The sequence below is a fragment of the Geotrypetes seraphini genome, chromosome 2, assembly GCF_902459505.1.
Source record: "Geotrypetes seraphini chromosome 2, aGeoSer1.1, whole genome shotgun sequence".
Taxonomy (NCBI): domain Eukaryota; kingdom Metazoa; phylum Chordata; class Amphibia; order Gymnophiona; family Dermophiidae; genus Geotrypetes; species Geotrypetes seraphini.
Window position 1 is genome coordinate 358,303,705 of NC_047085.1, and position 12,077 is coordinate 358,315,781.

The 12,077-nt window shown below is 39.9% G+C and overlaps 1 protein-coding gene across 4 annotated transcripts in view; it reads right to left on the reverse strand.

The window, feature by feature from the left end:
- PKD1L1 (polycystin 1 like 1, transient receptor potential channel interacting) overlaps positions 1–12,077 on the reverse strand; it is a 331,908-nt gene that overhangs the window by 88,409 nt on the left and 231,422 nt on the right. For all 4 annotated transcript variants that reach the window (XR_004538070.1, XM_033930462.1, XM_033930461.1 and 1 more), the window contains exons 43-46: positions 11,878–12,051; positions 3,070–3,189; positions 2,945–2,966; positions 244–347 (exon numbers count right to left, since the gene is read on the reverse strand). Coding sequence is in view for 3 of the 4 variants with exons in the window: in XM_033930462.1 (XP_033786353.1) it covers positions 244–347; positions 2,945–2,966; positions 3,070–3,189; positions 11,878–12,051 (420 nt within the window). In the remaining variant the exon portion in view is untranslated. The remainder of the gene's footprint in view (positions 1–243; positions 348–2,944; positions 2,967–3,069; positions 3,190–11,877; positions 12,052–12,077) is intronic.

Below are 12,077 nucleotides of genomic sequence, written 5' to 3' on the forward strand. Positions count from 1 at the left end.
TTGAGGCGATTAATCAAATGTTTAATAAAACTTGAAACATGAAATGTAGGCCTGTGATGAAACCCTGGCCTACATTTCTGGTGCCCAGGGTCCCGTCAAGCCGCAAGTCTGGAAGTGGCACCTGCCGATGGTTGACACGCAGCAGATGGCGCTTACAGAATCAACCCCTAAACGCATTTAATTTGTTCAATAAAATCAACACAGCTTAATTGACAGGCCCCAGAGTTATAAAACCTTTGATACCTCATACTTCTTCTTCCAGGCATCATGGGCCCACTGTTGGAAATGTTGCCAGGATAGGTACGATTCGGAATTGGGATCTTCAGCTGATAATGAACTTTGATAACCTGTAGTACATATATACATTTATTTATTGGGATTTATTAACCACCTTTATGAAGAGATTCACCCAAGGCGATATACAGCAGGTATAATTCAATATAAAACGTACAATTTTGTTAACAGCTTAACAGTAGTAAAAAATCCAAATATAAACATAAATACAATGAATGAGGTAAAGTAAAAAATCAGTAAACTGAAACGTATTAATAGGACTACCATGAAACAGTTTCAAAAATATATTTATTAACAGCATTAAAATTCAAATAAGAGAGATATAATACATGCTAAAAGGGAGACATGGAGGGGCATGATCAAAAACAACGTCTAAGTTCCCTTTTGGCCTAAGGCCCTTGGAGCACAAAGTAGGCAGCAGGGAAATTCTTGTAAATAAAGGCCAAAATGTGCTTTTTTCTAGAATAGCCTACCTGTACGTTCAGGAGTTTAATCGCCCAAACCGCCACTAAGTCTACCTTTAAGCACTATTCCCCCCCCCCCAAAAAAAAATCACCCGTCTCAAACACCCAAAACAAGACATTTTAGGCATGGGAGGGACCAGTCCTTCACCTAAAAGCACGATTCTCTAACCGGCGTCTGTCATAAGCGCCGGTTAGAGAATCGTGGAACCTTCCCCCTCTGCAATGATCGCGACGGGAGGGATACCCAGTCCCTTCTGCCCAAAGCTGCCACAACCCCCCAAATGTTCCCTGGCAGAAGAGATGCCCAATCTCTCCTGTCACGATCCCCCGAACCCTCCCCAATGATCAGCGGCAGGAGGGATCCCAATCTCTCCTGCTGACCCCCCAACTCCTCCTTGAAAATGTTCCCCTGCAGGAGGGATGCCCAATTCCGCCTGCTGACACTCCCCACCTCTCAAAAGTTCACCCCCCCAAAGGTTCACCCCCTCTCCTGAAATCTCACCACCATGCTCCCAAAAGTTTGCCACCCCCCTCCCCCCCCGGATTCTCCCCCTGAAAGCTCACTCCCATCCCTACCCGGACCCCCACCAGGACCCCCTCTAATCCTACCAGGACCCCACCCGGCCATTGTTTCATTGGCTGAATTGATGGCTCCTGCCTGCTCCAAAACCTTATTCACACAGTGTCTATGAGACAAACTTGTTTCTTTTGCATAGAGCTTTTTGGACCCCAGTTCATTTACAGAAGTTAGATAGCTCTAAATCTAATAGATGCTGGCACTGTCATCTTGAAGCTGGAACATTAGATCATTTACTTTTCTATTGTCCATTGATTCTTTCTTTTTGGAAGTTAATTTGGGGGCAAATAAATAATTTGCTGGAAAATCCAGTTGCATTAACTTATGATACTGTGTTATTTGGCACATCAATGAGGGCCAAGAGCCAATTATCTTCGAACAATAACAAGCTATTACTCATCATGACAGGGGTTGCCATATAACAGATCACGAGAAATTGGAAAAATTAAGATAGATTGAATTATAGCTTTTGGTGGAACTCCCTATGTCATATATTTAAAATGGAAAGAGTAATTGCCATGCAGCAGGGGAATTTTAGGAAATTTCAGGATATTTGGGATCCATTAACAAAATATTGTAATGAATGAATATTATTTTTTCCCATTAAATATGCACATCCAAGGTGGGGGGTTATTTTGCTTTTCTTATAAGTGCAAATAATGTGGAGAGGGGAAGGTTATTATATGTCTTCTTATGTTTGATGAAAGTCATTGTATATGGGGCGGGAGGGTTATGGGATCTGAATTAAATTTTAATAGGATATTAAGTGATATATTTAAATATAAATTGATGTTATATGCTGTTGCACTTATTGTAAGTTTTAAAAAATGAATAAAGAATATAAAAAAAAATTACATATCAAATTTTGGTGAGTTCTTACAGAACAGTACATAGCTAGAAAATGGTCATTAATGTATGTATGCGCCCACATATTCTCATAAATGGCTAGATTACTGGCACATAAGTTGCATCTATATTCACTCGAACGCAGAGAGAGGGGGGACATGATCGAGACGTTCAAATATGTCACGGGCCGTATCCAGGTGGAGGAAGATATCTTTTTTCTAAAAGGTCCCATGGCAACAAGAGGGCATCCGTTGAAACTCAGGGGTGGGAAATTTCATGGTGACACCAGAAAATATTTCTTCACCGAAAGAGTGGTTGATCGCTGGAATAGTCTTCCACTGGAGGTGATTGAGGCCAGCAGCGTGTCAGATTTTAAGAAAAAATGGGATTGGCACGTGGGATCTCTTCAAGAAGGGAGTTAGGGGGTGGGACATTGGTATGGGCAGACAAGATGGGCCTTGGCCCTTTTCTGCCGTCAGTTTCTATGTTCTTGCTGCCTGAATCTAGGTGGCTCCTTCTGAGTAGAATTGTCCCATAATGCATCAGGATAGAGTTATCAAAACCCAGAACTGACCTAAAATATCCTCATTGGATCTGGGTAAGTTGACAGCTATGGCTCCTTGTAGAACACATCCATTCTTCCACTCTCAACAAGGGTCTTTGTTACAGTACATAATAAATGCTGTACCTGACATCAGCACCTGGCATTACCTTCCACTGAGTATATCTTAGATTTTTCTTGTAGGTTTATTATGGTTCTTACCAGGTTCCATGGCCATCTTTTTCTGAGACAAACAAAAGAAGAACAAAATCAGACGCTTCATTAGATAGGAAACCATGAAAAAGCCATGTTTCCTTTAAATAAAGCAAGTGTAGTGTTCTTTTTACCTCGCTGAGCCTAAACAGCAATGACAATAACGCAGCTATTGGAAAGATGGCGAGAGTTGTAATCATTCCAGTTACAACTGAAACAGCAGAGACATCAATAAGTCCATGCTCAGCAGTGTACTAAAAATAAGCAAAGAAAAAAGAGTAATAGTATTTCAGCAAATCTGGCAATATCTATGAATGGAAAAAAAAAGGTATATCAAGCAGGCTTAACAAAATGGCAAGGTGAAACTGTGCATACATTCTCCAATGAAATATATTATTATCTCAAGGATGAAATAGCTCGGTATTGTTTTCAAAGAGTAAATACAAACAGAGAGGACAATTTAAAAACCCATACTTGCAGCAATGGGCTTTTTTTAATCTTTATTCATTTTTAAAACTTTCAACAAGTGTAACATGAGATACAATCATTTTATTCCTTAGCATCACTTACTATACCATCAAAAACAAACTCACATCAAATATATTTTCTATACCAACACCCGAAATCACCCTCCCTTATACCCAACAATTGTTCTTAAGAATAATAAATCATAAAATATTCCCTCCCCCCTCCCCACCCTGGACGTGTATGAACAAAGGGGGAAAATAATATTCATTCTGCACAATATTTTGTTAATGGCTCCCAAACATCCCTAAATTTCTTAAAATGCCCCTGCTGTATGGCTATTACCCCTTCTGTTTTAAAGATTTGGCATAATGATAACAATGGGCTTTTCTAAAATTTCATACCCTAGATTCAGGTAGAAATGCACGTGTGGTGCCATTTTGCATATCATTTTATACCAGGGGTGGGCAATTTCTGTCCTCGAGGGATGCAATCTGGGCAGATTTTCTGGATTTTCCCAATGAATATACATGAGATCTATTTGCGTGAACTGTCATTTTTATATGCAAATAGATTGCATGCATATTCATTGGGGGAGATTCTGAACACCAAACTTGGATGTGGCCTAAGAGGACCAAGGTTGCCCACCCCTGTTTTAGATGGTGTATAATTATAAGTTCCTGGGGCAGGGCTGAGAGGAGTTTGGAACTTGGCACATACTTTTTTATTTTCAACAGTATAGGGGTAATTTTATAAAGGTTTGCTGCACATGAAGCTTATTTCATATGGAAAAGTCCTTTAATAAAAACTGCACAGTAATACAAGTGAGTAAAAAGTATGCATGCCAAGATGGCATTTACTTATATAAACATTACATCAGTTGTCTCCAACGCGTGGCCCCCAAAGTCCTGGCCCTCAAACTGACACTGCTGAAGGGCAGAGTAGCACACTTCTTAGAATCCAACAGGTTGCAAGATCTGAGGCAACATGGTTTTTACCAAAGGACAATCATGCCAAATTAATCTGATTGATTTCTTTAATTGACTGACCAGAGAACTAGATAAAGGGCATGCGCTAGATATAATCTAATTGGACTTCAGTAAAGCCTTTGAAATGGCTCCTCATAGGAGATTCATGAATAAGGTGCGAAGACTGAAGTTAGCACTTACTGGATTGGAAACTGGTCAACTGAGGCTATTCTTATGTTTGTATCCAGCTAAGGACATAAAAAGACAAAGTGGTCCAGAGACAATAGAAAAAAATGGTATGGTATTTGCACCACAAGATATATGAGAAGAGACTAGAGAACCTGAATATGTATACACTAAATGAAAAAAGAGATAGGGGAGATATGATGTAGATTTAAATACTTGAGAAGCAGTAGAACTAAAGGACATGAATTGAGATTTCAGGGTGGTAGATTTAGGAGTAACATCAGGAAGTACTTTTTCACAAGGAGAGTGGTGGAGACAAAAACGGTGACGGAATTCAAAAACACTTGTGATATACACAAAAGATGCTTATATGAGTTGTTGGGGAGAATTCTTCATCTTCTTTCTGTTTTGTACTCTTACTTAAGGGGTTGGGCCTTTCGAATGGCATGGGAGCAGGACCTGGGGAGACCCATTACTGATTCACAATGGGATTCAATCTGTTTAGGGATACAAAAGGTTTATTCTAGTGTGTTATTACAAGAAAATGCATATAAGGTACTGACCAGGTGGTATTATACTCCTGAAAGGCTACATGCTGTTTTCCCTGTATCGAATATGTGTTGGAGATGTGGGACTCAGGTGGGAATATTTTTGCATGTTTGGTGGTCATGCACTTTTGGCATCAGGTGTGATTTTGTTTAGAGACTTGGTTGTCATGTCCAGTGGCATGGGAACTATTTGACTGTTTATAGGGTTTGAATTCTAACATTTCTCCATGGTGGTGAAGTCGTTTACTCCATTCTGGACTGGTTGCTGCCAGATGTCTTATTGCTTTTTGTTAGAAGAGCATGGTAGTGCCTACTCTGGAGGAATGGAAGACCTGAACCATCTTTATTCTACATATGGAGCAGATGGTAGCCAAGCGCAATGGTTCTTTTGAGAGACATTGTAAAGATTGGAACTTGATCTTCACTCAGTTGTCAGTTTGACATTATGTGGAGGGGATGGGGGAGTACTGTGACTTAGTTGTTGATGGATGCTTATTTCTATGTTTGCTGTGTTCTTTTCAATAAAAATTTAATGACTAAAAAAAAAAAAGATCTTTATATGGAAAAAGGATGAAATCAAAACAAAATTTGCCAGTGCTTAGATAGCAATTCCAACACTAAACAAGACTTTCCTCAACTGCTATCTGTGAATGACCAGAACATAAAGGTAAAAAAAAATTTTTATTTTTAATTCAGGATAAAATAGTATGGCACCCGTGTTAATAAAGGTTAATAAATATAAATACAAAATAGAATTAAAATATCTTTTCACTGAACTAATTTTAATACATTTTTGACCAAATGTCAGAGACCAAAACTTCCTTTCTTGGGTCAGGACAGCTTACTGTCTTGACCTGGGGAAGGAGGTGTTGGCTTCTGAGACCTACTCGAAAAATGTTTTAAGTCCTTTCAATAAAAAAATCATCATATTTTACATTTTTAAATTTATATTTGCAATTTTGAATTTGTAATGTACAGTGTGTATAATACCATCAGGGTAATATAACGGAAAGTTTTTGCTCACATCAACTCAGTCCTTAGAGGGAACACTGGCGCATGTCTTAGAACTAAAGCACCACAATTATTACACAGAATAAAAGTCATCTTGATTGGTTAGAATGGGTATGAGCAAGTGTACTATGATAGGGTTAAAAGTCTACAAAATGATCTGTATGTGATTTCTGGGATTTCTATAAATGAGTAACAAACCCAGGGATGGGTTGGAATATAAGTTTCAGTGATTCAGCCAAGTTCCCTATGAAATATGTTCTTTAGGAGGGGCACTAGACAATTTGGCACAACAAATTCTGCTAGAATCTAACTTTTCTCCTTTAAATCTTCAATGTAATTTCTAATTGCAAATTAAAGAAGCTGTAAGAAATTCTGCCTATTGATTTCTTCAAAAGATATTTGATTGAGAACAACTTCTGACAATATTCCTCCTTTAAATAAGATTTACTATTTGCCAAATAAAAAGATTCCTCAAAAGAATATGGAGAAAAATAATGGACAAGAGGAACAGATTGATTTTGCTAATGTTACTGCTCTTTTAGAACAAACTTTGAATCCAGATACTGAGAGAACTACGCTTCTAATATCTTTTGTTTTTGAGCAAGACTTAAATATGATCTTAAGATTATATTTTAAAAATTCTCAAAAATTATTTGGAGCACAACGTATCTGGATTTATCCAGATGTTTCCAAAGTGACTCAAGAGCGAAGGAAAGATTTTCTTTCCTTACGTCAAGAAACTCTCAAATTGGGTGCTACATTCCTATTAGCTTACCCTTGTAAATGTTTGGTAAGGTACTTGGGATACAGTGTTCCCGCTAAGCTGCGCTGGCGTGCGCTGGCGCACAAAATATTACCTCGCAGCGCACAAGTTTCTCGTCACAGCGCACACACGTGCTTGCAGGCAGGCGAGCTGGCAGTCCATGTAACGCGTCGCAAAGGTAAGGGGAGGCTGGGGGAGGAATCGGACGTCGGGGTGGGGGTGTTTTAATGTATTTATACTTTTGTGTAGAAGCTGGAATTGATAGATTGTCTAGAAATTGAAAGCATCAAACGTATTGTCTTCTGGACTGTTTTTAATTTACAGTTTACACATATGGATGTAACAGACATAACTACATTTGTTGTAAAACATTTATTAAGATATCATTTCATCCCTACAATTTCTGTAGACTGTTTTAAAATAAATTTGAGTTTTTCTGGTAAAAAAAAAAAAAAAAAATTAAGAATTTTGTACTTTCAAGAATTAATGCGTTGTTTTGTGTTCTTAAAAATATTATTTAACGTTATTTAATTTAGCGTGTAGGCCTAAAATTCCTTTGAATACCTCGTCCTCATGTATCAGCAACTTTGACAACATATTTATTTGGCTCATAACTTGCTGGCGCCCGATATTTTTAGCTCACAGTGAAAAAAGTTTGCTCACAACACCCGCCCGCTTAGAGGGAATACTGCTTGGGAACCAAATATGTTTTCTTTTCTTCAGACCATTTAAAGGAGTTCCTAAGAGTTAAAAAGATCACCAAGGATTGATGTAGAATGGAATATAATATAATTAGAAGGTAGCCGTGCCTCACTAAGCCTTTTCCTTTGAATTAAATTCTTTAATTTATGTCTCCAATATTATTTGATTATCACACCCCTTTTTATTGTGGTCTAAGGAAGGGATACAATGTTTTATTCAAATTTGAAATGTTTTGTTCAAATTTGATATATTGTTTTGGTGAAATTTGTTTCTTTCTCTGTATTGCATGGAACAAGATTACTCTTGTGAATTGTAGTTAAAATTTAAATAAAGAATTAAAAAAAAAAAAGAAGCTGTAAGACTAAGGGCTCCTTTTACAAAGGTGCGCTAGGGCCTTAACACGCGCAATAGCGTTAAATTCCCGAATGCGCTAGCCACTACCACCTCCTTTTTAGGAGGTGGTAGATTTTCGGCTGCTGCGCAATAATTTTGTGCGTGCGCTAAAATCCCTAGCGCACTTTCGTAAAAGGAGCCCTAAAGTTACTTCTTTTTTTTTACCTAGGACTGGTAATGGAAAATAAACCTTGTAGAGCTTGTCTACAGTTTAGTAGCCAAAGTTAGGAATTTCAGCAACAGTTAGCAGTGTGAAAGACATGAGACTGTTTGAAAAGCCTATCATCTCTACTATCAGCCAGGTTATAGCTTGTTTTTAGCTCTTAAATGTTTTAAAAGTATGGGTCCAGAGTATATGTTGGAGAAACTTCCAATTTAGGTTCTGAGTCTCTCTTTGCAATCACAAAATGAGAGGAGCTTGTATACACTCTGTGGAAGATTACTGCACTTAGAAACTACTCGTAAGTGGGCGTACTCTCACTCAATGCCAAAATTATGGAACCAGATTCCCTCTACTATTAAAGCATTAGATGGGTTATTAAAGCATACTTGTTCTGATTACAGTGGTACCTTGGTTTACGAGTGCACCGGTTTGCGAGTGTTTTGCAAGACGAGCAAAACATTTGCAAAATCGGTGCCTTGGAAACCGAGCATGGCTCGATTTACGAGCGCCCGCCCGCAGTCCGGCACCCTCCCCCCCGCGATCTGGCACCCCCCCCGACGCATTCTGGCACCCCCTCGATGCAATTGGGCACCCCCTACCACGATCCGGCACCCCCCCAATGCGATTGGGCACCCCCTCCGCCACGATCCGGCACCCCTCCCGACGCTTCTTACCCTCATCTGGGCACCGGCACCGGCATGTCCTGTGCTTGGTGCCGGTGCCCGAAGATCGACCTCCTCTTCTGCTAGGCCTTGAGCATCTGAGCATGCTCAAGGCCTGTGAGTTCTTGTTCGGGGCGGGGTGCCAGATCATGGCGGGGGGGTGCCCAATCGCGTGGGGGGGTGCCGGATCGTGGCAGGGGGTGCCGGATCGCAGGGGGGGCCTTCGGGGGGAGCAATGCCGGTTCTTGGGGGAGGGGGCAACGCATCAAAGCGAGTTTCCATTATTTCCTATGGGGAAACTCGCTTTGATAAACGAGCATTTTGGATTACGAGCATGCTCCTGGAACGGATTATGCTCGTAATCCAAGGTACCACTGTATTTTGGTTGTATGAATGCTACCGTGTGCGAAATGTATACTTATCTTTTTGCTGACTATTGCATTGGAATTGCTGTAATTGAACTCTTTTTTTTATTTATTTATCAAATTTTTACATGTTATAAATCAAGTATCCACTTGTACAGAAAGTTGAAGAAAAGCAAGAAAATAATACTCAAAGGTAAAATACATACTAATAAAATAAAATAAAATAAATGTTTAGCTTAAATTCAGCTCAAGTCCTCAACAATAGATCCAAGAAGGATAAGGCGGACATATTAACAAATGCTAACAACTGCTAACAACTATCAATTCATTTATTAGGAAAACAAGATCCCTTGGCTGAGAAAGGATATCATTATTCAAATGCACTTCACTTTGATTTTAATTTTCCTTCATCCAGCCGAGTTCCTGCCAAAAAGGCTGTCAACTGGAATGGCTCAAAGAATACATATTTCTTCATATGGTATTGTATTACACATTTACAAGGGTGTCGAAGGAAAAAAGTCCCACCAATAGATGTAACACCTGGTTTCATCAAAAGAAACTCTCGCCTTCTCCTCTGGGTTTCCCGTGCCAAGTCTGGGAACATTAATATTTTTTGTCCAAGAAATTCTTTCATTTTATTTCTAAAGAACAATCTAAGCAACCAATTTTTATCTGGAGCAAGAGCCACAGTAAGGAGCAATGTTGCCGGAGATGCAAGCTCTCTATCCGAAAGTTCCAAGATTGCTGAAACATTAAGTGGTTGATTATTCTCCTGTTGTTTAGATGGTGATTTAATAGCTTTCATTGGTAGGTAATATACTTGAGTAAGTGGTGGTAATGTATCCTCTGGAATACCCAAAATCTCCAACATATAACGTTTCAACATATCCCTAGGTGTCACCGAGGCTATCCTAGGAAAGTTAATCAGTCGGAGATTATTATTACGAGAAAAATTCTCCAAAGATTCCAGTTTTCTACGCATATTTGTATTATTGCTTCATTAAGCTGTTTTGATACTTTTAACTCCTGTTGTATATTCTCAAAAGAATTCTTAGATTCACCAATTTCAACTTTTATGTTTTTTATCTCAGTTTCTTGAAGAGTAATTTTATTTTCCAGCTGCAAAAGCTGGGGCTTGACAGACTTGGCCAGGTCAGCCACTAAATCCCAAATTGAATCCAGTGTTACTTCTCTGGGTTTTTCAATAACATATGAAGGATTAAAAGTTTGAATAGTCTCACCAGTTTTCAGCAGTTCCTGGCAATCTTTCTGCTGGCCTGAAGTAGACCCTGATGTTTCCAAATCCTCGGTGTTTCTTGAAAACTCAGGGAGTCCATCTCCACGCTCCCCTCTTTGTTCTCCCTGGCCTCCGAGGGTAGATGCCTGCCTTCTCCCGGCAGCTCCTCCACTCGTGGGGAGCTGGTAACCTGAGGAGGTGGGGGAGGTGCCCTAGCGTCGGGGCTCAGCGTTGTGTCTAGCCCCAGGGAGATCACCTCATTTCCGCCCCTCTGAGGCGTCTCCAGCGGGGGTGCCGACGCTGCCGGGATATCCTGCATCCGACGCAGGAGTTCTTCTATGTTGCCGAACGAGGGGACCGCCGAACGCCGCGAGGCTCCAGCGGCGCTGCGACCTCTCCTCTTCGGCATTCTAAGTAGGTAAACCTATTCGGCAGAAACTTTTTTCAGAAAGTCTCCTCCGGCGTGCTACTCAGCGTCCGAGGCCATCGGCCATCTTGGGTGTAATTGTACTCTTATTGGTATACTCTTTTGGTATGGAGTGATATAATAATCATAAGTTCTATTTTGCTGCTAATATGAATTTTTATGTGTTATATTGTATATGTATTATTTATGTAAATTTTATGTAAATATCTCCCAAATCTAAGTACAAGTGTTTACACCAGCTCTATTGTTGGTTTAAGTGCTTGTGCCCAACCACATACATACACATATACTAGGTTAATATAGTATTATATAAAGGAAATTCTCGGAGGCCAGGGTAATCAGTAGCACAATGGTGGAGATGGTGCTTTCATGTTGCTGCTGTTCTTACCATCTGAGTCTACCTGTCATTCTTGTTGTTTCCCGAGTCAGTGATTGGAAGCTCCTCGGTCTGTAGAAAAGCTGCCTGGCCTGGTTGAGATTAGTGCTCTCCCCACCGCTTGAGTGATGCCACTTTTGTGCATGAGGTGAAAAAGCCCAGGTAGGAGCCAGAGGTTAGAGTTCTGCTGCTGTCACCATTTGAGTCTACCTGCCATTTGTGCTGCTTCCCAGGTCAGCGATTGAACGCTCCTCTGTCTGTGGAAAAACTGCCTGGCCTAGTTGTGACTGATGCTTGCCTCACCCCTTGAGTGATGTCACTCTTGAGTTTGAGGTGAAAAGAATAAGCACCTCCTTTGCCGCGCTGACAAAGGAGCACAACTAAACTTATTTGGTTACAAGACATTATAAAGTATAAATACTGTTGTATTGGGAAAGAGTATATCCAGCTACCAATCCTAAATTCTTCACGTTTGTTCATACTTACAGGTACTAGTTAGAAAAACAAGAAACCCACCACATGTAGGAACATTTCAAAGCAGTCTTAATTGAACCACTAAAATACACTGGAGAATATGAGGTTTTGCAAAAATGGTATGCATATCCTGATGGAAAAGTTTTTTGCAAGGCAAAAAAACAATGAGCTCAATATGCAGGTACCTTCCATAATGACCTACCTCTTCATGTTTCCAGTGAATCAGCAGTGTGTTTATGCACATATATCCCAGAAGTAATACCAGGCACATTGTTAACCTCTGTGTGTGAGTGAACCAACTGTAGGAAGGGCGACTATATATCGAACCCCAAAAGTGAAAGTCTTCTAGATATTCTGTCAATCTGCAATATAAAAGCTAACATGGAAACAACAATGAAACAA